The sequence below is a fragment of the Coturnix japonica genome, chromosome 1 (assembly GCF_001577835.2).
Source record: "Coturnix japonica isolate 7356 chromosome 1, Coturnix japonica 2.1, whole genome shotgun sequence".
Taxonomy (NCBI): Eukaryota; Metazoa; Chordata; class Aves; order Galliformes; family Phasianidae; genus Coturnix; species Coturnix japonica.
In genome coordinates, this window is record NC_029516.1 from 42,511,598 (window position 1) to 42,538,551 (window position 26,954).

Here is a 26,954-nt window from a genome sequence, read left to right on the forward strand (position 1 = left end):
CCGGGCCGCGTTTCCCCACCCCCGGGCCCGGAAGGAGGAAGTGGCGGCGGGACGGCTGCCGGCTGTGCGGGGTTCGGCTGCCGCTTCTCGTCGGAGTCGGAGGAAGGCTCCTCCTCGGCGGGTAACGGCCTTGAGGGGGCGAGCGGGGTGATGAGGGGCTGCGGGTCCAGCTGTGGGTCCAGCTGTGGGTGCAGCTGTGGGCGCGGGGCGGCGGCGGGTGCTGCGCTTTCTGTTTCGTTTCCCCCGCGGTGAGAAGGGAGTGTTGTGACTGCTGGAAAGCCTCGGGGAGAAAGAGGCTTTCACCGGCTTCACACCGTTTGTTGTTGTTGTTTGCTTTTATGAGATGGAGGGAGAACGGGTGTTTATGCGTGTGTATCTGATGCTGCCCTGTGCTGGGGTGGGAGCGTATCTACATGCAGCCCGGCTCGTGGAGGCACCGCTGGGTTCATCTCTTGGGAGGTGACGGGGTTTCATGTTCTGCTACAGTTCAACCTCGGGTCCTCTCCGTTTCCATCCTGCTATCCCTGTTATGTGACTTGGGGACTCAGGGATGCAGGGAGAAGGAGAGAGACCAAGTTTCTGGCATACCAGGGACAACAGCAACTTGAGTGGACTATCAAAGTCTTTTCACCAGGACAGACGTGAAAAACAATGAATTCTTTAAGATTCCTACAATCTGTAACATCAGCTTGCCTGAAGGTTCACTCTGTTAACCACTAATGCAGCTGCTCTAAATCTGAAAGCATAAAATACTTTAAAATAACTTTCTTTGTACGTGTGCGTTATGTTTTGGTTCCAGCTTGACTTCTTCCCCCCCCCCACCCTAAAGAAATATGGATGCGAAGAGTAGAATGTGTTTAATTATGAATCGTCAAGCACTGGAGAAAGACATCAAAACCTCTTACATTATGGACTGTATGGTTGCTGACCAAGTCCTGACATTGCAGGAGGAGGAGAAAGTGAAACAACAGGTAGAGTCATCTCTGTTTTTTCTTTCTTTCTTTTTATTGTCCTTCCAGGCTGCTCATGTGTTTTATTGTCCTTTCTGAAAAGTTATTGCTGTCAATCATTACTACATTACAAATGCTTAACCAAGCACTTAGCACGTAGTTATATTTGCAGTCCATAAGGGTGAGCTGAAGTCTTGCTCAACTGAAACCCATATCTACAGCAACAAACGCGGTGAATAACTTGCAGAGTGATAGACTAGGTGTTTTATAAAGCTGATTAGATGGTTTCTCTTGCCTGTGTGTAACACCTACCTTAATGTTTGTTCTAGAATACACAGAAGGAGCGAGCAGCTATGCTAATAAATACTCTTCTTACCAAAGACAACAACGCATATAGATCTTTTTATAATGCACTGCTTCATGAAGGGTACCGAGATCTTGCTGCGCTTCTTCAGGATGGCATCCCTGTCTTCTCCTCCAGGAATGGAAAGAATGCCATGGATGAGATGACTTCATATGGTTAGTGCAACTGCAGCAATCCCAGTTTCTGAAGGGAGAGAGAAGCTGTGTTTTTATTCACTGCTAGGTGACTATCTGTAATACCTGTTCCACCAAAAAGGAAGTAAACAATGAGCTTGTTCACTTGTTTTGGTAGCATGATAGTTGGTAGTTCTGTATTTCATATGATAGGAGAGGATGGTTATGACTTTCATAGGTTATCTTGAAAATGGACGTCAACGCTCAACAAGTGTCAGTGAATGTCAGTAGGTGCTATTTTTCTAGTGAGGTGTTTAATTCTGCACCTTTGCTTCATATACATTTCTAAGTCAGGCTGCCCCTCTGCTGCCATCTGCTGCACAGCAACAAAATGTAATGGAATATAGTTAGGAAGGTTCAACCTCTACTGCCTTATCACCTGTATCTGCCTCTGATGTTTAAACCAACATAATAAAAGAGGAGGTGTGACTTTTGGAATAGCCCTAGTATATCATAAGGGAAGTAAATTTAACATAAAAAGTTTTAGCCTTCAAAATTCACATGTTTCTCATTCAGTGCAATCTGCAGCTCTCAGCACTGCATACCAACTGTTAATCCTGCTAATTGGTTGCTAGTTTCTCCACCAGATCTTTTGCTTATCTTCAGTAAGGTCTAAACTTTACAGAAGTTGACTTCTTTGATTTATATGGAATAAATCGGTAGTTTTTGGTGGGATGAACTGTCTTACTGCATTTGACTAAATGCAGCTGAATCTTACAGTATATTTTTGGCACTGTCCAGTATGCAAATCATAGAATCATTTAGATTGGAAAAGACCACTAAGATCATCTGGTCCAAGTGTCACCGCATCCCCCGTCTGTCCCTCTAACCATGTCCCTCTGCCACATCCACATGTGTCTTTAACACCTCCAGGGGTGGCAACCCTACCACCTCCTTGCACATTCTCTTTTCTCTTCTTGGGACTGATGTAAGTGTAGTTACCAACTGAGCACTGCTGTAGGTGGGAAGCTGATACCTGTTAATTGTGACATAGTTAGTCCAGTAGTTCTTAGAGCATTTGTATGGGAAACAAGCTGAGCGAATTGTTTGTTTTGTTTTGAAGAGGCATAATGTTTAGAAATCACTTCTTTTCATTTTTCTTGTTTCTAACTTCAGTTAAGACAACTCTCTGCGAAGGAGGTGTACCACAGAGACCAGTTGTGTTTGTGACTCGGCCGAAGCTGGTAGAAGCTATTAAACAGAAACTGTGCAGCTTAGGAAATGATCCAGGCTGGGTGACAGTTTATGGGATGGCGGGTTGCGGAAAGACTGTTTTAACAGCAGAAGCTTTAAGGGATCACCAACTCTTGGAAGGTACTATTATGAAAACATCAGTATTCTAATAAAGATTGTTAGAAATATCCACATATTGAGCATATATGGAGAAGTATCTTAAGTCATCTTGAAGTTAATTTTGTATTTAGCATGATAAATTCCTTAGGTGCTTCTGAAATATTGTTTGCAAGTTACTGATTTATGGAAAAAGACTCTTTACAGCTTGTTACCATGAAACCTGCTTTGATTTATGAGAGTAGATGCATCCTCAGCTAACTTGAATTTGATATTTCTATCACTACAACATATAAAATGGTTTTTAGTCTTTTTTTTTGAGCATTACTTGTCAGTTCTTCAGGCTTCTACCTATGCTGTATGAGTTTAAAACATCTTGCTCAGACTGTAGTGTAGATTTCAGTGATGTCAGACATTTGTGGTGTGGTTATACTACTTTCATTTTAGCTCACAATAGATCATAAATGAAATCATTTACTGATGTTTTCCTGTATAGGACGTTTGGAGCAGAACATAAGGCTGATATTAGAGAACGGGTATGAGGATTAGAGAATATGGCATCCTGTGCTGCAGCTGACTCTTCTAGATGCCTTCTTGCTAACTGTTTTGTGATCATTTTGTATCCCAAGCCATGAACTCCTGTAAAGTGTAAAAGTGAATGCTGAGTCAGAGAAGAGGGAAAAGGCTTGCCAGGGGTCAGGAAGGAAGACAAATAGAGAGGAGGGACAGCATCAGTGGCAGTGTGAGCTTTGGAAACTTGCCTTACAGTGCCTGTTCCTTGTAAAATATATGGCACTAAACTTGTAGAATAACCCTCTGGTGGTACAGTAAAGTTTTAAGGTTGGTTTGCAATAGACTTTACAGTTTATGTTTTAAATTAAATTGTATTATTGCTTGTCATTCTAAGCTACTATAAATACTTCTGATTTTGAATGTACAGCATGATTAATATTGTTGTTCTGTCAGGTTATTTTCCAGGAGGAGTTCACTGGATCTCTGTGGGAAAACAGGACAAAGCAGGGCTCCTTATAAAACTACAGAATCTCTGTAGTAGATTAGAGCAGGACTCTACTCTTTCACAGAGACCACCACTTAACATCGAGGAGGCCAAAGATCGTCTTCGTTTGCTGATGCTGCGCAAATACCCGAGGTGCTGTTAGTAAAATGCAGTGCTATTCTTTTACTGTTCAGAGTCTAATCATCTGAAATCTATTATGATTACATGTTTCTGAATAAAAAAAAAAAAAAAAAAAAAAAAAGCAGAAGAAAACATCCTAACCCTTTCACTTTTTGCTTTCCCTTTTTCTCTTTTAACATAGATAATTCAGAAGTGATAGTCAAGGTAAAACTAGCAGTACTTCAAGAATTTTGATGCTTGCTTAGGGACTACTGTTAATATTTTCTATATTACTTTATTATGGTAAAAGAGAATGTGTTGCGTTAGGTTAATAGCGTTCAATTATGAACCAAACTTCACTAGTTCTTGGAGAAGCTTGCGTTCAGCTTTCTGACACAGCATTTTTTGTCCTTTTAAAGTGCTTCTTGTATTAGTGGAAGTAAATTAAAGTTGTACTTTATTAGTTCTGAAAATGTTCTTTCATCATTAAGGTGAAATACCGTATCGTATTACTAATCTGAAATCTGAAATTACTACTAATCTGAAATTACATATCTGAAATATGAAATATGTTTTCTTTAACTAGGTCTCTTTTGGTCCTGGATGATATTTGGGATTCCTGGGTACTAAAAGCATTTGATAATCAATGTCAGGTTCTAATCACCAGCAGGGACAGGAGCGTGACAGATGCTGTGTCTGGTAAGGAACAATCTTCTCTTCTGCATTACAAGTGATGGATATGCATGTTTGCAAAGTGTTATTGTGAATTTTTAAAAGAGTTGGATAGAATCCATGTCTGTCAAGTTGTGCACAAAATGACAAAGCTTTAGCATTCTGTTCTATAAAAGTATACTTTTACATGAAATACATGTTATATGTTGTCCTGTGTGTATGTCTACGTTGGGAATCACTGCGCTCTTCAGTAAATTAGCCTGCCTGATGCTGCTGTTTAAACTGATTATCTCTACATATGAAGTAGTCTCTGAGCTGGATCCTCTGCTCCAGATTTTTCTTAGAAAATGCTCTCAATTTTCATAGCATTTTAAAGATTCTTTTCATTTTTTTCCTGCTTTGTATAGGCAATAAGTATGAGATTCATGTGGAAAGTGGACTAACACACGAGAAAGGACTGGAGGTTTTAGCCCTGTTTGTGAACATGAAAATATCAGAACTGCCAGAACAAGCTAACTGCATTATAAGGGAATGCAAAGGTATGATACTTGCCACTTTTTAAACCACTTGGTATTCTTTTTTATTCTTTCTGAATTTGATTTACAGAAAGAGGAGGGAACATCTGATGATCAGAGGGCTGGAGCACCTCTCCTAGGAACAGAGGCTAAGGGAGCTGGGCTTGTTCAGCCTGGAGAAGAGAAGGCTCTGGGGTGATCTCATCGTGGCCTTCTGGTTCTTGAAGGGACCTTATAAACTTTTTACACAGTCTGATAGTGGTAGGACCATGGGGACACCTCAAGAATATAATTAAGACATTTTCCTGATTTATTCAACCACAAGACTAAACTATTGAATTGTGTTCCTTCAGATTCTCTAAGATGAATTTACTTTCTTCCTTCAGGTTCTCCTCTTGTGATATCCTTGATAGGTGCATTACTCCGAGATTTCCCTAGTCGCTGGGAATATTATCTTAAACAGTTGCAGAATAAGCAGTTTAAGAGAATAAGAAAATCTTCATCTTATGACTATGAAGCCCTTGATGAAGCAATGTCCATAAGTGTAGAGCAACTGAGTAATGATTTAAAAGATTACTATAAAGACCTCTCCATCCTCCCAAAAGATGTTAAAGTGCCTACTAAGGTAATAACAGCAACGCAAAAACCTCATAGCTTACTTTGTTTATTATTATTATTATTTATGAATTTGATTTGATGGTTCTTGTAGGTTCCTTCCAACTCAGGACATTCAATGATTTTTAGTGATATATAAACAATAACTTTAAAGAAGTAGTAACATTTGAAATTATTATATAACTATTGTTATATGCAACTTAATTGGTAGATTGGATACATTACTGTATCATACCTTTTATTGCCAGTAACAAAGCAAAAAAAATGTAACTAAATTAATGTGTTTGTAATATTAATTTAATGTACACTCCATGCATAGCTCTTATATTAGGTTGTAACTGAACTGTCTGGAAGCTTAAAAACTGTTAGGGAATTTCTGTTATGAAAAATATACGATCACCATGAATCAGTATAAATAGACAAATGAAGGGGTAGCTTGTATTATCTGTCTCTTATATAACGATTATCTGTCTAATTATATATTGTTCGATATTGAACTTATTGAGTTATTCACAGAGCATATACGTCTTCTGCAAATGGTAATGTTTCTACTATGTTTTTGTGCTTTTTTTTTTTTCTCCAGTTAATTTTTAGTCTTTTATGGTATTCCTACAGTTTTGTTTTTTCCTTAGTTCTAATTATGTTTTCTGCTTTTTTAGGTGCTCTGTATTCTTTGGGATATGGAAACCGAGGAAGTTGAAGATATACTGCAAGAATTTGTTAACAAATCATTATTGTTCTGTGATCGTAATGGGAATTCATTTCATTATTATTTACATGATCTTCAACTTGACTTTCTTACAGAGCAGAATCGCAACCAGCTTCAGGTAGAGTTCTGGCTTATCTGTTTACTTCTAACCTTATTCTACAAAGCTGAACTTTCTTCAGAAAACATTCCTTTTTCAAATAGTATCCAGAGTAAATTCATATAATAGGACCACACTGCAGCTAAACTTAATGCTGGCTAAAAGTGTTTTTAACTTGAAAATGAGAAGTGATTTAATGATAATTCCACACGGAGCTAAGAAACTAACAGAATCGTAGAATGTCTTGGGTTAAAAGGGACCTTTAAGGGTCATCTAGGTCTGGTTTTGAAGGAGAGGGCAAAAAAAGTAGATGGGAAGAAGAGACCAGTTCCTTGCTTTATATCTATGTATGTAAAGGGTCATTTTTATTACTGGTTGTGCATGTTTAATGTTAAGAGTGACCTGATAGCTTTTCTCAGTCTAAGAAGGAAGATTAGCAACTTGCTTTTCTGCCTTTAATATCCAGGGAGTTTCTGTAGAAAGTCTTCAACATAATTTAAATTACAGTTTCTTAAGATAAGTTTTTCTTATTTAATGTATTGACATTTTACATTGAGAAGTAATAACAATTAAAAAAATGTTTAATATTAAAATCAGTCCACACCTTTTTATAGTATTAACTGAAAGCGTCTTTTGGGTTCACATTGCAGGAACTACATAAAAACATAGTAAATCAGTACAAGAAATATTACAAGCTTCATGTGCCTGTGCTATCTCAAGAGGACTGCATGTACTGGTATAACTTTCTAGCATATCACATGGCTGGTGCCAACATGCAGAAGGTGAGTTCTGACTGGATTCATCTTTTTCTTTTCTTGACCCTCTTCCCCTCCAGGCCATTTTTCCCACTCAGAGCTCTCTTTTCCCAGGCCTTCGGGCAGACAGGCAAACACTGAACATGAAGTCCTTTATGGGTTCTGCTGACTATTATGAAAATGACTTCATTTCTACCCTGTGTCTCTTTTCAGTCAGTTCATAAGAAGATTTCTTATAATGCCTTTTGTTTTTCTTTTCCTTTTGAGGAAGACATGGTAAAAACTCTTCCTAAGCTTTCTTGGAAATCCTGGCTTACTATGTTTTATAATAAAATTAAATTGATGTTTTTAGAGTATTCAAGTAGATTGATGAGTGAACTGGAGTGAATTGTGTTAACATATATTAAATACCTAATGTGTTTTCCCGTGGTTTTTTATTTTTCCCTTGAGTAGATTCAGTTGTGGAACTCATGCTCTGAACTTTTATTTGTATTTCTTGTAGGAACTCCGTGATCTTATGTTTTCTCTAGACTGGATTAAAGCTAAAACAGAATTGGTAGGACCAGCTCATCTAATTCATGAATATGTAGAATATAGTTCAGTCCTGGATCAAAAGGTATGTAAAAGGTAAATGATCAGTCTGTTCCAAATATGTTTTTCCATCTTTTATTGCATTTTATTTATGAATGTATGTGGGATACAAAGGAAGTGTAAAAATGAAACATTAGGGCAGTCCTAAGTTTAACTTTACCTTGGAGGAGAGAAAATGAAGAATTCAAAAACTATATTTTTTTGTTAACTTCAGACCTTGGCAATTAACTCATTGGTGAGAATCTGTGGTTCTGTGATAATTAATGGTGGGTGCAGATGGTACTCCCTTTCTTGGGGGAGGTTTAGTTGTCCTATTGGAATGGTCATTCTGACATTTAACATTGACTGCTCATTGAGTAAATCATTGCTTCCGATATCCTTATTTGAAAAGTAAGGATAATACACTTTTTCTGAATAAAATAGCAAAATATTTCAGTCTGTGATAGGTACTTGGTAACAGAACTAAGGAGAACTAAATGCTTCTGCAAGAATACTGCCTGTATAGAAAATTAAAAAGCAAAGGGCACTTAGAAAATGTATCCACTTCACTAATTATCAAACACTGTCTGCTCTGTACATAGGATACCATAATACGTGAGAATTTTCAGGAATTTCTGTCTTTAAATGGGCACCTCCTTGGACGACAGCCTTTTCCTGACATTACACAGCTGGGTCTTTGCCAACCAGAGGCATCTGAGGTGTATCAACAAGCCAAGCTACGGGCTCAAAGAGAAACGGGAACATTTTACTTGGAATGGATGTAAGTAGCAATAATCCATTTGCTGATGTTTATCCCTTGATTCAACAAAATTGTTGCATACGCAACTAAACACCGCAGTGGGTAATAAAAATGTGCTATGTTTTTAACGGGAAAAGAAAGTGAACTAATTTTCAGGAGCTAATGAAAGAAAAAACAAACATGTAAAGCTACAAATTAGTAATAATTTCATAGAAATGAAGAAATATATTTACTTCTCAGTGAACATTCATTTTAAATATCTACACAAAGGTGAAAATGCGGTATTTTGAAACTTTATAATTTTTTAGAAAGATGAGAATTGTAGGGCAAATATAATGTGCATGATGCAAACTTGAAAGAGAGCACATAGGAGATCACAGCTTCAGAAAGAAGTCTGTTTGGACATGACAGATACCAGCTCATTAAGATGTTATTAGGAAGACTGTTTTGCTTTACAGTGGCTGTGCACATGAGGTGGCACGTTGGTTTCTTATGCACATTGTATCTTTCTTGGTTTCTAAGCTCTCAGCTGTTGGAGAGCACCATAAATTCTCAGTGAACTTAGGAATTGGTTTCCCTTATTTTTCATGAAGGCTGACAGATAATTTGATGTTTCAAAAGCTTGCTGCACAAAATAGATGAACAAATGCTATATTTTAAAGAGCATTTTGAATGATTAAAGATGCTGGGAGATCCTACTCCTCACAAATGAACTATCTTCTCCTGCAGAAATAAAAAATCCTTGAAAAACCTGTCCCGTCTGGTTGTTCGTCCACATAGAGATGCAGTTTACCATGCCTGCTTTTCTAGGGATAGACAAAGAATAGCATCATGTGGAGCTGATAAAACACTTCAGGTAAAAGTACCTACCTATGCATCAGCAAAGTATAATGCTGTGTGAAGTTTTGATGATGTTTGTTAATGATGCTCTTGCTTTCCTTTTGCTGTGAAGATATTAGAAATCTTGAATTATATTCAAGAGACAAGAGATAGAAAGGGTGTTACATAACACTTTTAGGCTCGAAAGTATTGTTTTGTAGTTCAATAACTATATCATTATACCATAGCATGAGAACATGCTATGAACACGAGAACATGAGATTCCTTTTAATGTTACAAAAAAGCATAAGGTTTAAGTAGTGCGTCCCACGTTTCACATTTGTTTGCAGAAATGGTATTTCCCATCTACAGTACTAAAAAACAGTGAGACATGTTTGTTAGTTCTTTACAATTTCCATGGGGTTTTAATGGATGTTTGGCGCTATGTTTGTTAATTTTGTCATGCAAAATAGAGAAATCTGGGCAGAAAAATGAGTCCTGAAAGCTGAGGGCAGCGGTAGACTGGAAAAAGGTATTCAGTTGTTAGGAAGTGAATATGGGGAGAGAGAGAGGAAGTGACTAATACAAATTTGCCAGCAGTCTGCCTGGAGGGAAGCCAGACAGCTCTCAGGAAAACTAGCAATCAGCCAGCCACTAACCTGGTAAAGTATCCATATTCCAGACAGCCAAAGGTAAGGGTAAAGAACAAGTTTTCTGCAAGCCTTTGGTATTGTTTTGGATGCTTGCTAAAGTAAAAGTATTAGTGGTCCTTAGTTGCTGTTCATTTGCCTGTGTAATGTGGTGGTGCTTACTACTTTCTTTTATTTGCTGGCTTTTACACTGTTATGGTCATGGCATCCACCCACTTAAGGAGATGCTTGGTGGCTGTGCTGAAGTTATTGTGCTGGGCTTCTGTACTTCATGGCTTCATTATTGGGACTGCTGATTCATTGTTTTTCTCTTGACTTTCTATCAAAAAAAGGGATTTTATTTTATTTTATTTATTTTATTTTATTTTTTTATTTTTTCCCCAGAGCCTACGCTAGAAGAGATAATACAAAAATTAACAATCATTTTTCATTGTTGAACTTTGATCTTAATCTTGTTTTTCCTAACAGTGACATTAAAATAAAACTAATGCCTTCAGATTTTAGACTAACCCAGAAGCAGAAATGACTGCCAAATTAAGAGCAGATATTCTGCAGAATTTACAGTAGATGTAGATTTCCTTTTGCTTTGTCGCTTTTATTTGAACAAATACCAACTATTTCATTATCACTGTTAATCCCATTTAATGAAAGAAGATCGGAAAAATAGGGATTTCACGACTGTAGCATCTTGAATGTTGCTGCAAAGAGCAAATTGTGATTTGTTAGAACAGCTGAAGATTGTTTACCCTTGAGCTGGAAAAGGTACCTTTCACCATCATTAAGATAAGCCCCAGAATTTAAGGAAAGTGGTTAATGTGCAGTGCTTCTTCCTTGCCACCCTTTCCTGCCTTGTAACCAGCTCAAAAGAGACTCCTAGCACCTTTACTTAATTATCAATTGCTGCTAAAATCCTTTATCCAACAGAAGGATATCGTATATATCAATCTGGAATTTGTACTTCTAATAACAGTGCAGATATTGTTAATAAGCTATTGTGTGGTGAAGTTATTAAAGTAGAGTAAGAAAGTACATGTATTTAGTCTTAAGGAGTACAAAAGTCTTATGTGGTAGAAGGCCTAGCTTTTGGCTCAAAGGTTATACATAGTCATTAATAAAACACATAATGCATACGGATTTTTTTTAAATTAGTTTTCACTATTTCTTTCCATAATAATTTCTATCATCTCTATAGATTTGAAGTTCAAATTAAATGTTTTCATATTACTTTCCTTGAAATTATACGTGCTTTCAGAATGCAAGCAGTTTTATGAAGAGTTTAGCTAAGGGAGCTCTTTGAGAGAAAGCAATCCTTTATTTGTGTAGCATGTTTTGAAGTTGTATGCCAGCTAAAAGATTTCATTCCTCATTGTATTTTTTCAGGTGTTTAAAGCAGAAAGTGGAGAGAGATTGCTGGAGATAAGTGCTCATGATGATGAAATACTTTGCTGCACTTTTTCTGCAGATGATAAATACGTAGCAACTTGTTCAGCTGATAAAAAGGTGAAGGTAAGTAAATGGAGAAGAGACTTTTTTGCTTATTTGTTTTGCATCATCATAATTCAGATTTCAGTTTTAGCCAACTCAGGCAGAGCAGATTCTTAGGACAGAAGGTTTTTAGTAACTGTTTTAAACCTTATGTGGATAATTCACTACTTTAAAAACAAAAGATCTCATACTTGTTATGTTAAGCATCATTTACTTATGTTAACAACATGCATACACAATTACAACTTATTTTACTTGTACTATCAGATGTTTCTTTTTATGTAAAACACAATACATGAGTCCAGTCCTGTGTGTAACATAAAATGAAGGTATCCATAAATGTTTTTCTTATATAGTGCTTTCTGTTGTATATTATTTTTCATTTTATTTTTAATTCTTCAGAACTGCACCAAAAATCTTGATGATATTCTAATCTTTCTCAGATCTAAACTATGATCCTCCTCATCCATTTGATATTTAAATTGTTCAAAATTATCTGTGAAATTTTCTATAATTAATAGTAGGCTGAAACTGAATTTTGACAAGAGCAAGTTGGTTTTATTTGGTTGCAGACACCTTGTTATAAGAACCTTTGGCTGTAGATGCCAGGTTCCAGTTCTTGTTTTGAAAAATGTGTATATCTACATCTCTGCTATTTTAGTGAAAACAATCTAAAATCACAGCTGTGTGTTAATAAATGTAACTACATGTGTTTTCCCTTTCTCTTCAAGCATTTTTATGTGTTATTAAGAGCATTTTTAGGGCTTTATTTGTATTCCAACGTGATTTAGAAATTTCATTTTTTATTAAGTACATTGAATTTATTTAAAGCTGATTTTTGTCCTTCAACTCTGTTTAGATCTGGAATTCAAGAACAGGCGAGTGTTTGTACGTATATGAAGAACACACAGAGCAGGTCAATTGCTGCCAGTTCAATAACAGAAGGGGTCAGTATCTTTTAGCCACCTGCTCAGATGACACTTACATCAAAGTAAGTTGAAAAGGCTGTGATAAGCAGTATGGGAATAATCAAAACAGAGTAATTACTGTTGTAGAAATATGCTTCAAACTCTGTAAATTAAGGTTTATAATGAGTCCAGTGGAAGAGAGACAGAAACTGATCAAGAGTACTGACAGGGCAGAACGGAAGAGGAATATTTATACTTGCGATGAAAAGTCAGCATATTTCCTATTAGCTGAGCACAAAGGTGAAGACTTCTAGAGGATGGGAATAGGAATGGGAGAGCCTGGGAATGGAATACCTGATTAAAAACCGTAAAGAAATAAAAACAAACAAACAACAGCCACAAACAATACAAAAATAGGTGCCAAATGATGAAATGAATAAATAAATAACCTAATGGAAGGGGAGCAGATATATTTTCTTATTAAATTGATTTGACATAATAAAGAAATGAAAGTAGGTGCCAACAGAATAACAGTAAATCAAAGCAAAAGATTTGTCAGGTCAGCAATCTGGCAGTACTCAGACTATGAGGCAGTATGTCTACTCAGAGCAGAAGCCATGTAAGTGAAGTGTCTGCGGAAGGAGAGGAAGTGGAAGAACAAAGGAAGACCTGGCTGTGGGTAAGGGTGGAATTTCACAGCACAAGTATGTCCAGTAATAGAAAAGAACAGTAAAATAAAAATCAGAGAGGCTGGATTTCTATTTATTTTTTTCTTTTTTTTAAAGAGAACACTGTTCAGGTAACTGTTCCTGCTTTGAATTCTCCCTGAGCAGACAAGTGAAAGGTTTGGTAGCAAAAAGGCAGTATGTGCTGTAGGCCTAGAAAGTGCGTGTGTCTGTGTGTGGCCTCTAACGCACAAATTGTTCTTTTATCTTTATTAGAGAGGACACAGTAATCCAACACTGAGTTAAGAGATTTCATTTTAGTTACTGTGTACAAGCTACGTAATTCTGAACTTTGAGACTGAAAGGAAGGAAAGAGGCTAGACAAAGTTTAATCCTCACTCTGAAGAAGCCTTTGGTAACTTTGTGCTATTTGAGGTTCTTGCATTCACTTTACAGAAAGTGTTATATAATAGTCATGGGAATCATTTTCATGCAAACTAGCATATGGAAGTAATTTGTGGGGGAACCTCAGGCATAGCTTCAAGTCTGTGAGCACGTGGGTAAAACTAAGAAACATTTTTGAGAATTTGGTTGCCGCTGTGATTTTGTGAAGAACATGTACAATCTGTCTGTGAATAATTTATGAATTTAATGACATTTACATATTTATTTCTCATGCAGCTTTGGGATCTGAAGGAGAAGTATTGTAGGAATACAATGTTTGGTCATATAAACGCCGTCAGTCACTGTAGATTTTCACCAAATGATGACTATATTGCTAGCTGCTCAACAGATGGAACAGTGAAGGTACACATCTTATTTTTTTAAATCAACTGCCTGTTTGGATGATTTTTTGGGGGTATAAAATACAAAATATGGGTGAGATAATTTTGTATTTGTGTGGTCAGTTTTCATGAATTAAACTCTGAAGCAGTTGAGTATTGTTCCCACTCTTAATGCAAGGCTTGATGAAGTTCTGTCCAGTTCCAGAAGAAGAATTGAGTGGCTGCAATTTTAAACCAATCCCACTGAGTCTCATTTTGAGTGCATTCTACTATTAATAGTAATAAAAATAAAGTATATAGTTAAGAGAACTGGTGTGGAAGGTGTTCTGAAATTTGTTTAAAGAAAAATAATAATGAAAACGACAGCCAAAAAAAACCTAGAATAGTTAAAATGTCTGTCATCTGATATTGAATAAGCAATAAAAGATATTTGTGTACTGAGGTAGTTATGTTTGTCCTTAGAACACAAGCATTGCTTTTTATTGCCTTTGACTGCAACAGAACTACCTATTTCAATACTGCAATTCATAAACGCTGATACCTTTCCATGGGGCTGCTATGTCAGTAAAGTGAGGTTGTAGTATCTGTTGTCATTCAGAAGAAAAATTTTGGTAGAGGAAACAGAAATATTCAGTAGCTCTCTGGCAGCTGCCTCAATGAAATAGGGGTACAAACTTGTATCCAGTGTACCAGGTTTCTTGTTGTGAGAGGACTTAATAGAGTTGCAGAGATGTTATTTTTGCCTTTAGTCTGTTTTTAAGTAGAAGTTAAGACAACCATCTGGGCTTGCTTGTTTCTTGTTTTCCTCACTTTCTTCCCTAAAAAGAAATTGGGAAGTGGTTCTCCCCTGTTGTATTCTGTATAGAATCATAGAATTACTCAGGTTGGAAAAGACCTCAAAGATTATCACAAAGATTATCAAGTCCAACCGTATACTCAACTGTAAAGAGAAGTTTCATGTATTTCCTTTATTTTTTTCTTGAAGCTTTGGGATGTGCGTTCAGCAAATGAACTGAAAACTATTGAGATAAAAGATTTCTTCAGGAATGCAGATGAGCACCAGGATGAAGTGGAGGTTTTAGTAAAATGTTGCTCTTGGTCCAGAAGTAGTGATACAATTCTGGTGGTAGCCAAAAATAAGCTTTTGGTAAGTATTTCATGTTAATAATTCTCTACAGGTGTAGTATGTTGCCATCTAGGTAGAATTTATGAATAATTACTGCATTATAAACTACCTAGATGTTTCAGACATAAAGTGCTTGTTTTTAAGTGCATGTTTATTAAAAAATATATAGATGATAAACATGATGAATGAGAGAAATACCTTCTACATTAAAAAATGTATACTGTTAAGTATATAAACTGTGTCTGTGGTGAAGTCATTCCAGCCCTGTGCTCAATATTATAATTACTTTCACAGCTTTTTGATGTTACAACATGTAACCTGTTAACACAAGTCATCATAAGTCATCACAGTACAATCCAGTATTGCGACTTCTGTGCTGGGGATGAGTTAGTAGCAGTTGCTTTGTCTCATTGTTCTATTGAGGTAAGTGATTTCTTTATTGCTACGATATACCAGGAAAGAGTAATACAAAGTGTTATGTTTGTTGTGGTTTTGTGTACGGAGAGGTAAAACAAAGTGGCATTTTTAATAGCTTTTCAATGTGCTTTATTCTTTACAATTATTGTTTACTTCTAAGATGTAAAATAGGAATTGGGAAATAGTGTTTTGAGATTAGGCATTCCTCTTAGAAAGCAGAACTCGGTTTTATATAAAACCACTAGGCCACTGTATGTGTTCAAAGTTATCATGTGATTATTGTCAGTCTCTAGAGTATATGCCTTCCCATCACCTAGCTCAAAACAGGCAAACAAAATACCTTCTCCTGTGTGCTGCTGCAGGATGTGGCAGTTCATGAAAGAGGAATACAACAGCTGAAATAACTTTGGGACTATCATGACTAACTAAGCATGTACAAGTATTTGGGTTTTCTGTTCTTCTTTGTTTTCTCTTTTTGCAACCTACTTGGTCAGCTCACTTGTATTTTCATAATGTGTGAGTTGTTTTTTTTGTAATTCCTCCCACATCTTTTAAACTTATTGTTGTCAGAAGCTTCTGTTTCCATGTCACTGACCATCAAATTGTCATCAACAGGCACAGTTCTTTTTACATGACAGTTGTAGAGTGAGAAGTGAGGAAAATGCTAGTAGAGGTAGTAATGAAGTATGCTTCTTTTCAGTTTTGCTTGAAATATAATCAAAATCCACTTGAGTTCTTTCCTATTTCTGCTGCAGTTATGGAATATGAAATCCTTATCAAAAGTAGCAGATTGCAGGGGACACATGAGCTGGGTTCACTGTGTGGCATTTTCCTCAGATGGATCTTTATTTCTGACATCTTCTGAGGACCAGACAATACGGGTAAGATGACTTTTTTTTTTAAAGCTGGTACTGTTTATATGTGTTTATAAAGCTAAATTATTTGTTTAAATTGTTGTTATAAAGTTAAATATTCATATATAATAATATAAAGCATTTATCATTTCAGTTATAAGTATTTAGCTTTGTATTATATAAACATACAAAAATAATTCTCTATACAGTAAAATGAACTGTCTATTTTTTTTGGTTTACGATATAGATAAATAATTTTTTAAATCCAGTGGCATTTCAGTAGTAATGATAGTTTTTAGATTTTATCTAAATTAAAAATGGGAACAGTTTTGATGGTCCTTTTGTAAACTAGCAGAGTTAATATGCCTTTCACTGTTAGATAATAAATAGATAAATATGTTAATATTTAGGGCAGATTCTTATAGTTTTTAATGAGACGATACAACTACGAAAACAGACCTACAATGTACCAAAGTAACATTTCCTTCTCTCCAAGCTAACACTTACTTTCTTGATATTTTGAAAGCAATTGAAGTATAGAAATCTATACTTGGCATTTACTGTAATAGAATTTTAACACTCTTCTTTGAAACAGAAAAGTGTGGACTTCATGGTCCTGATGCCAAATACTTAGAGGTCTGCTTGGCAGCCTGGAAAAAGAATTATTTTTTTCCATCAGTTGAAATTGCTATAGCAATTGCGCAACTTTCTGTAGTAAATAAAAAGGGCACTGTTTTAAGATAGGGGTTATTTGCTAGGTTATAAGACTTTGGTTTAAAGGTACTCAGCAAGTTTTATATCTTGTCCTTTAAAACTAATGGAACACTGTTCTTCAACAGATTTGGGAAACAAACAAGGTGTGCAAGTCTTCTGATGCTGTGCTAAAAAGTGAACTGGATGTTGTATTTCACAATGGTGAAGTCATGATTTTAGCAATTTACAATCAGAAACATATTCAGGTAAGCTATATTTCTCCATGTGTTAATATATTTGAATTTATATGTAAATCTCAGTAGGAAACAAAGCACTGAAATAACTGCCTATTCGTGACTTTCAGCAGTTGAATCTGTAGCAGATGATTCTTAATATGTTGTAAGATTTTAAATCTAGGAGCTCTGCCTCATAACAGAATAGATTTTTCACCTTTGCTCATGAAGAGAAATTGACTGAAGAGTCAAACTGTAGTTAAGCATGTGTACAGTAATTCAACTGTGTCTGCTGTCATATCTCTAAAGGTAGTTTCTCCTGTGACTGTGATGTTTAACCTTTAGTGATCTGTAGTCTCTCAGAAATGCATTCCTAGTCACCTTTTGATGTGCTTTACAATCATTTTAAATGCATCACACTGGTAGATATTTTTAGCTTATAGATTTTTTGTAAATCGTTATATTCTAAAGATCTCATCAGAATTGGTGTAAGGACAACACTTGGTTGAGATTGGTGGGCTATACCTGCTTTTAAGCTTTAAGTCATGCTTACGCTCCATTTGGCACAAGTATCTCACTGGCAAGTAGTTTTGAGCTCAGAACTCACTATATGGCTTTTGAAATTCAGGAATAACTTGTTGACTTACTGTTTTATTTGATCATGCAAACTTTTAAAAGCCTTCTGAGACTGAGCTGTGTTTCTGTCTGCAATCTTGTCCTGTTCAGACAATGATCTACAGCAGGAGTTACGCAGACCTTTAAAGCAACTGATTTGTGAAAGTATCTGGTCTAGATAAACAAAAGTTTAGAAACTGACAAACTCTTCTGTTGCTGTTCCTAGCTTTTTATTCTATTTTATTTCAGTTCAAATTTTAAAATATTATGTTAATTAATTTCCTATCTTGCAGCTCATTAATGGAAATACAGACAGCATTATCATGCAGACAGAACCTCAGGAATCCCTTATTTGCTGCTGTTGCTTAAGTGAAGATCTTAAATTTGCAGCATTTGGGCAGGAGAATGGAGCAATAAAGGTATTAAATCCTAAGCTTGATCTTGAAAATAATAGGAATCAACCTTTCTTTTTAAAGAAATGTCATTTTAGTTATTCTCTCCAATAATATTCTTTGGTATGGTACTAAAAAATTTTTATGTTTGAGTGACACTGAAATGATGGTAGTTTAAAGGTAATGCTTACAATGCAGTTTTGCATTTCATTTCACCAAGGACTGATATTTGTTGTCACCATCACAGAATGACAGAATTATAGGAACTGGAAGGGATCCCTAGAGTTCATTGAGTTCAGCACCCCTGCAATGCGGCCTCCCTAGACCAGGTTGCACAATTTGACATCAAGGCAGGTGTCTCTCCAGAGGAGACTCCACAGCCTCCCTGAGTAACCTGTTCCAGTGTGCCGTCACCATTACTGTGAAGAAGTTCTTAGACACATTTGTGCAGAACTTCCTATGCTTCAGTTTGTGGCCATTTCCCCTTGTTCTATCACCACACACTGCTGAAAAGAGTCTCATCCCTTTGCCTCCCACACCTTAGATATTTATAGACATTCATCAGATCTCCTTTGAGTCTTCTTTCTCAAGGCTGGACAGACCCAGATCACCCAGCCTTTCCTTATAGGGGAGATGCTCCAGGCCCTTTATCATCTTTGTGGCCCTCCACTGGACTCTTTCCAGGAGATCCCTGTCGTTTTTTTACCAGGTAGCCCAGAACTGGACACAAAACTCAGTCCATTGATTGAAAATGGTGTATTTACAGTCTCTTCGTATTTAAAGAGAATTTGTGTTGAGAATTTGAACTTCCTTTCCCTAAAATATGTAAAATAAATTCAATTACTGCATTTTTCTTTGTAAAGGTACTGCAGTTGTTAGATGGGAGATTTCTGGCATCCCGGGAGGCCTACAGGACATCTGTGCAGCATTGTCGATTTACCACTGATTGTCAGACTCTGATTTCAAGTGCTCATGATGCAGTCATACAGGTTTGGAAGATATTTTAAAGGGTCATATTGTACCTATTTGTAAAAATAAGTTAAAAACATTTTTTCTATTATACCTAACGTAAACTCAGTCAATGACCACTGTATATCCTGAATATGGAACCATCTTTGTTCCATGCATTTTGAATTGATTTTATGTTGCATTAGGGTAAGTTGGCATCCTTGATTCTACTGCTGCTTTGATTTCTGCTATCCTATTTATCTAATTTGCAAGTGTTACAATATCAAGTAACTTGTTGCAAAGAAACCGTAAATAAGAAGTTACTGTTTTTTGTCTGGATGTCCTCAAGTGGGATGCAGCAAATTAAAGCACCAGATGGAGAAAAGGGGCTGTAGAATCTGTAGGCCATTATTTATATTCCATAGAATAGTGAATATTATGGAGTTCTAATGCAGTACATGATAGAACCAACTCTTTTCAGATGGATGAAAAGAAATACTAATTTTCTTTGAGAATAACTCAACAGTCCTGATCATGTGAGTTTGGGATGCAATTCAGCACTGGCCAGCTATGGACTTGTCTGTACTGTGTAAGGGAATAGAACTGAAACACTTGAGTGGGCTGCTGTGTCTACCTAGTCCAATACAGAGCTGAACACAGATACTTGCAAGAAGGTTGCACTGACATAGTCTCAAGTTAATAAGCACTCCTTCTTGGCAAGGTTGATTGGCTGTAGAGAAGCATCATTGTGTGTGTAGCATTTTAGCTCATCAAGGAATGCACTTTGAAGTGAATGTCCTGGTCATTTATACTTTAGTATGTACTTCAGTTTTCACTGCACGGCAGTTGCCTCATTACTGTTCTTTCTTTGACGCAGAAAACCTATTTGAAAACCAGTTAAATCACTGTCATTTAATTATATTGAAGTTTAATAAATTCTGTAAGATAAAATGACATTTATTCAATTTTCGGTGAAGGGTTCGATTAAAATACCATCATTTTGCCATGAAAACACCAACTGAAATGACACTTCCTTAAAAATACTCTTTAAAATATAAATTAAATTATATATTTATATTTACTTTTATAAAAATCTAAAAATTTAAAATATGAATTATGCAAAATTTAATAGAATTCTAGAATATCATGGATTGGATGGAACCACGGGAATCATTGAGTCCAGCTCTGGGCTCCACACAAGGACCAGCCAAAATTCAAACCTTGTGTCTGAGAGCATTGTCCATTGCTCTTTGAACAACTCAGGGCCGTGACCACTGCCCTGGGAAGCCTGTGCCAATTCCCAGCCAACTTCTGGTTAAGAACCTTTTCCTGATCCTTAACCTGACCCTCTCCTGACACAGCTCCGTGCTGTTCCCTTAGGTCCTGTCACTGTCATAAAGAACAGAGACAAATGCTTTCCCTCCGCTCCCTTAGTAAGGAACTGTAGGCTCATTTTCTCCAGGCTAAACAAACCAAGCGACTTCAGTTGTTCCTTATCTATCTTACCCAGTAGACCCTTCACCATCCGTGTTGCCCTCCTTTGGATACTTTCTAATAGTTTTATATGCTAACCTGCACACATGCTTAAGGTGAGGCTGCACCAATGCAGAGCATAATAATCACATCCCTTGACTCGCTAATGGTGCTAATGCAACCCAGGGTATTATTGACTTTTTTGGCTGCCAAGTGCTTAAGCACCAAATTCACTTATAAAAAATCAGACTCTGGGAAGCGCTTTGCTTTCACATTTTGCAGTGGTTAATGCTTTAAAGTGAACTACCTCTGAGATTGACTACCGTGTCTTCTAATAAATTGCCATCTCCATAAAAACTTTTTATCATTCCTACAGGTTTAAAATTAAACAGTTAATTCTTTTTAAGTTATTTTTCTCGTACACGTATATATTCCATCTTTATTATTAGGTCTGGAATTGGCAGTTGAATGAGTGCGTGTTTCTAAGAGGGCATGAGGAAGCAATCAAAGACTTTGCACTTCTAGAAAATTCAAAGCTTCTTTCCTGGTCATTTGATGGAACAGTGAAGGTAAATAAATGGCTGTGTATCACGTAGAATTCTTCTTAATTTCTTTAATTAGAAAAGCTATTTGGTAACCTCTGTATGTTGTTGTACAGTTATTAAATTGATGGATAAACAGAGATTTTGTAATACAAAGTTAATGACAAATGCTCACCAGTGTTGAGGCTTGCTGTAAAACTCCACACAGAAGCAATCTACAGAAAGACATCCTGCCTTAGTTCTTAATAAATAAATAATAATTATTTATTGGTCAGACCTTAAATAGGATCTAGGAGAGGTGGAGCCATGCTCCACCCCTTCCAGGAGCACAGCTGAATTACTTTCACCTGTACTCCTGCAGCTGACTCATTGCTTGCCTCAGATGGTTAATCAGAGGCTCAGGTTGTGATCAACAGTTTCCCATACAGTTGTATTGACACTCATCTGGTTGAATTGATCTGGAAGTATGTGTTGGTTCAATATAAAAATTAACATTTTATATTTCTGATAATATTTATTAATTATTTTTAATGTTGCATTTTGGCAAAATATCATATTAGTACTGCACACGAGTTTTATTTCCTTTATTAATTTGTATGATGCAGGTCTTAAACTTCTTTTTCTTTTTAAGAGTATTATACTGGAAACACAGGCTAATTCTGTTCTATAGGTTTGGAATATCACCACTGGAAAAACAGAAAAAGATTTTGCTTGCCATAGAGGTGCTGTTCTTTCTTGTGCTGTCTCACCTGATGGTAGTAGGTTTTCATCTACTTCTGCTGACAAAACTGCAAAGGTTGGTTACATTATGTACAAAAATAACTATGATTCCTTGTTTGGCCTGACATTTTTGCTGTATTTTTCATTATGAGATAACTAGTGATTATTTTGCTAACCCTTTTTTATTAAAATAGTATTAAAATCAGTATTAGTATTAAAATTCCTGTATCTGTGAACATGTTTCTAATGCTGTTACAGACATTCACAATTGATCTGGATATAACTTCAGGCTGTCCTGGTAACCTCTATGTGAATAAAACACACATTTAATGCAAACATCTATGAAGAATGTTTTGTTTAGTTCTCTCTATTGATTTATGAATAGCCTAATGTTCTAATTTGGAAATGCACGTTAAGAAATAATTCTGAAACTTTACATGAAAATGTTATCCATGTTGTTGGTATTATTTTTGTTCAGAAGCAAAGCTTGAAAAGTAGTGAACTGCTAAAACATTCTGGGCCTGCACCATCAGCTTTTTAAACTATAGTTCTGAATTGACCCATGAATCCCAGGGACAATTTTGTGAAGTTCTTTATAAATGAATGAGTTGCTTTAAAGAGTATATTCCAAGGAAAGGGTATACCTGATTGTGTAGGTTGTAACAAACACATTCTTGTGTGATTCAGAAAGTGAAAGCAGAGTATTTAAAGTGTAGTCCATATATAAGGAAAGAAGCCTTTTAAGTGTATATATAAGAAATGATTTGTACATTTGAATACTAATGGTTTTCTTTTAGAATGAAAGTGGTAAAGCCATAATTGTTTTTGAGCTTGTTTTCACTCTTCTGTGTTTTCCATGTAGATATGGAGCTTTGAAAGTTCATCTGTTCTTCATGAGCTGAAAGGTCATGAAGCCTGTGTGCGGTGCTCTGCTTTCTCTCCTAATAACAAATTACTGGCCACTGGAGATGACAAAGGAGATATAAGGGTACTGCTTTAACCTTGCTTATCTTATAATTCAGTCGATAGTCAGTTCACACACTGAGGAGTTCTCATAGTTTGTGTTCTGCATGTCTGTTTAATTAGCATCGTACTGAGTATCAGCTGAAGATTGCCAAGATACCTTGCCACATTAATACGAGGTGACAGTAACTTGTAACTATACAGATAGATTTGTTTTCCTAGATTCCATAGGTTGATGAATGATGCTGAACTATGATTCATGCAATTTGCTGATCACTCTACTGTAAATTCCATGAGTGATTAAATCCTTTCTGTATAATTCTGTTGTAGGAGGAGAGTGTTTTTTTGGGTTATCCTGTCATTTCCAATTGAATGATTATTTTTAAAGTTTGTTTTTTTTTTCCCCCTCTAATATAGAAAAGTATATTTCAGCTTTCCTTATGTTTACTTACATAGTTAATGTTTTCTTTCTCTCAGATTTGGGACATTTTAACAGGTGAATTACTTCACTTCTGCTCCTCAGTTACTGTGGATGAAGGAGAACCAACACACGGTGGTTGGGTAACAGCCCTCTCATTTTCTCCCGACAGTAAGATGCTTGTGTCATCTGGAGGCTATCTGAAGGTAAGCCTTGAAATAATAAAACAATCTAACTTACCTAATGAAAAGACAGTATGCTGGTAATTCTAAAGGAAAACCCAAACCACTTAAAATAAACAAGTCTGATATTTTTTTACTTAAGACTGCTCCATCATTGTCATTGTCTGGCACTTTTCTTCTCCAGTTTGAAAGCTCCTTGAATATATTTCTAAGATGGAGTTTGTTTTTGAACTCCATATGTGCTCTTGTTCATAGAGTTCACAATAGAGTTGGGAGTTTCAGATCTTTATTAGCAAAGCTCTTCTTAACATCTTTAATTTTAAAGATCCCAGTCATTTCTGTTCACCTTAATATCCACTCAATTTCAGCTGCAGTCGCGTTCTTCATAAAGAACATGAAGATGCTCTGTGTCCTACTGCATTTACTTACTTATTTAAGATAACAAAGTTCTGAATTTCTTTATAGAAAAAATGGGAAGTGAATATTCTGCCTCGAAAGACATACTTGGTAACTTAAACTGTGTGGTTATATTTTATAGTGGTGGGATGTAACTACGGGAGAATCCTTGCAAACCTTCTACACGAATGGAACAAACCTCAAGTCAATACACGTGTCCCCTAGTTTTGAAGTGTACGTGACTGTTGATAATCTTGGTATTCTTTATGTATTACGGAAGTTGTGATTGATGGGCTGAACGCTGCGGAGATCAGTGAATTCATTTTTTGAGCTGGAATCAAGACTGTGCTAAATTTTTCTCTCTTGTTAAGCTGTGAATTACATTTCAGTGTTGTATTCCCAATGTTTTAATGCATATCTGTTTACATTTCTGCATGTTTTTGCGAATTAACTAGCGTTTAGTCTTGTTTTTGATAAGCATCATTATAATGTATAACTCCTGATTTGCATCTTGAGTATATTGCTTCCAATTTTGTAATGAAATTTTATGAAGATTTATTCAAATTAGGAGAAATCAATAATTAACAGTGAAAAAATAATAGGAATATAATAGATCAGTAATGTATTTTGTGCAAGGGCTGATGGCTAAACGCTCTCTTGTCACGAGCACAACTGTGAGAGACAATTTTATTCTTTTTTACTAAGATGAAAGACTTTTCATTTAGTACAGAATGGAAAGAATCAGGGACATCCTTCATTTGGAAGAAGCCAGCTATACTGCTGCTCTAAGTTCAGAACAAATCAAGTGGCTTTTCAGTTTACAGCAGCATTGCTTCCCTCTTGCTCCAAGAATCTTCACACTTCTAACCTTGTGGAGATGTAAGTGATATGGAGAGGAATGATGTGTGTGAGCTATTCTTATTAAGGGGAACATCTTGAGTCTTGTTTTCTCAAGGTAAAATCTGAAGGGATATTGGAATTGAAGTGGAAGAGATTGTGCTGTGCATCCGTTCAAACGATGGTGCAGCTAACCAGCTAAAGTGACACTGGGAATGCTTTAAGAGGTTTGTATTGAAAAATATTAGAGGGTGTGAATTTGTGTTTTTTACTTTTGAAAAGAGCGTTGAGTTTATACTGTGAAGACATTTCATTGTCGGCTTTCTTAACATTGGGTTCTTTGTGCTGGGATCTTTTTTCCTGGCAATATGAGATTTTTATCATTGTTTTGTTTTTGTAATCTATTTATAGATTCTCTATGGGGCGGAATCTTTGATGTTTTCTACTAGTTGTACTTGGCATATCTTTTGTGAACAACTGGTTAACAACTTTTCTTAGATGCCAGTAAGCCTTGTTCCACTAAACTGCCTTTTAACTATGAAGAGTGACTGCACAGACATTAGTGCCGTGATTTTTGTAGTTGGCAGTAGCATGCATCATCTAAACACTCAGTTATAAAAGGTACATTAACAAGGGTGTATCACCTGGTGCACAATAATGAAATTTTCACTTTTAGTAGCTTTTTTTTTTGCTGTGCATTTCAGACGATTTAATACACATTCCTAATATTTTCCTGATTTTGACAATCCATGTTTGTTTTTTTCCCTCTTTTTTAACTTGAAATTCCACTGTTTCTAAGGTGCTATTGAATACGGGTCAGTATAATTAGAGTACTGCTGGCAGAAATACAAAGATAAGAAATTTGATAGGAAAAAAAATAATAATGTTTTGTATTTTAAGTTTGTACAGCATTCAATAAAGATGATCCAGGCAACACATAAGAAATTTTAATTCTTGAGTGTTGTTTCTTTGTTTTGTTTTTACTGAGTAGGAGGGGGGGGAGGTGCTGTCTATTTTATTGTCCTTTTATAATCTTTTTCTATGTTTTTACTGTCACTATGAATGTGATGATGTTTTTTACATCACATCACAAATAGGTAAGCAATGGTGTTAAATATGATGTGACACACAGGAAAAAATGAACAAAGGCAATCCATTGTCTTGAAACATGTCATGTACAGTCCAAGACAGAGATGCTTCTACGTTGTCTAGCTTGTACAGACCTCATTGGTACCTGCTCTTAACTCAAGCTGAACATTCAACTAGTGGGATGCTCCTCTTACTCACGTTGTCCCTTCACTACGACAATGTTAGTCAGAACTTAAGAGACCTAAAAATACAGGATCACTGTTTCGCATGAGAAACCAGGGCAGAAAGCTGTCTTTTGTGACAATGTTAATGGATCTCTGATGACAGGAGAATCTGATCATGGCTTAACAAAGAAAATGTGGAGAGTGGAATTCATGGAGATTTTCAATTTGGAAGCAAATAGCCAGCAAGTAGTACAGAATCTTAGAAGCATATGGGCTAAATAATGCATTCTTAAATTATTCTGGAAGGATGGCAGCACAGGAGCATTGTGCTTGTTGCTGCAACTCAGGAAGCTGTGTTTCATAGAAGGTGGTGTTCAGAGAATCAGGGTATCTGTATTCATGTGCAAATAGATGGTGTTGACTACTAAGACTTCGTGGCTGCAGTGGAAGGAGAGATTAGTGATGAGAAAGCCTGAAGAACCAGAAATAAGATATGATTTGCTGGAAAAAGTTAAAAAAAAAAAATAAAATAATAAAAAGCTTTTAAGACAGGGGTCAACCAAGGCAACAGAGTCTTTAATTTAAAATATTTAATTTAAAATATTTCAGCAGGGAATAGAATCCTGCTGTCAGCAGAGGAACACTCTCTGCCCCTAAATTATTGTGTGTCTCCTAGGAAATGATGCATTTACACTCCCTATTACAAAACACTGGGAGGACTGCAAAGTTTCTATAGGGGGTCCAATTGTATCTAGCTACGGCAGTGCATGTCCTCGTCTCTGTTCTCCTGAGGTGTTTTAAAGGAGATGATGCTTTTGTAGGCTTTAATAGAAAGCGAAGCTGAATAAGCAGTCTGACACATTGAATTAGTCATAGTACCTGGCTTGGTTTCGGTCGAAGCAGTGTTAGTAGCACACCAAAGTTTGGCTGTTGCTGGGTAATGGGATCCCACTCAGGGCTGGGCCTTTCAGTGGAGCAGAGTAGCCGCCATGA

At 36.2% G+C, this 26,954-nt stretch overlaps 1 protein-coding gene across 5 annotated transcripts; it reads left to right on the forward strand.

Moving 5' to 3' along the window:
- Nucleotides 1-25,659, forward strand: APAF1 (apoptotic peptidase activating factor 1). Of its 5 annotated transcripts, none has more exons than XM_015858858.2 (27): nt 9-121; nt 800-971; nt 1,280-1,469; nt 2,604-2,801; nt 3,744-3,927; nt 4,481-4,593; nt 4,974-5,105; nt 5,468-5,706; nt 6,356-6,523; nt 7,153-7,284; nt 7,760-7,873; nt 8,430-8,608; nt 9,317-9,443; nt 11,437-11,562; nt 12,401-12,532; nt 13,796-13,921; nt 14,885-15,046; nt 15,320-15,448; nt 16,198-16,323; nt 17,136-17,255; nt 18,131-18,256; nt 19,093-19,218; nt 21,100-21,219; nt 21,863-21,988; nt 22,775-22,900; nt 23,353-23,499; nt 24,014-25,659. In XM_015858858.2, exons 2-27 carry the CDS (start codon nt 834-836, stop codon nt 24,155-24,157), a joined length of 3,750 nt encoding a protein of 1,249 aa, XP_015714344.1. In that variant the 5' UTR covers nt 9-121; nt 800-833; the 3' UTR covers nt 24,158-25,659. The 5 variants fall into 5 exon arrangements, 4 of the variants coding, with proteins under 4 accessions (XP_015714354.1, XP_032299933.1, XP_015714344.1 ...); XM_032444037.1 differs by having other exon boundaries at nt 35-121; nt 830-971; XR_001554307.1 differs by lacking the exons at nt 15,320-15,448; nt 16,198-16,323; nt 17,136-17,255; ... (5 more) ...; nt 23,353-23,499; nt 24,014-25,659 and having other exon boundaries at nt 3-121; nt 12,401-12,488; nt 14,885-14,994.
- The last annotated feature ends 1,295 nt before the right edge of the window (nt 25,660-26,954 follow it).

Coding starts and splice junctions, on each gene's coding strand:
- APAF1 (XM_015858858.2), top strand. CDS start 834: ATGGATGCGAAGAGTAGAATGTGTTTAATTATGAATCGTCAAGCACTG. Junction 7,874..8,429: donor GTTCAGTCCTGGATCAAAAG/GTATGTAAAAGG, acceptor CTCTGTACATAG/GATACCATAATACGTGAGAA. Junction 17,256..18,130: donor ACAATCAGAAACATATTCAG/GTAAGCTATATT, acceptor CCTATCTTGCAG/CTCATTAATGGAAATACAGA.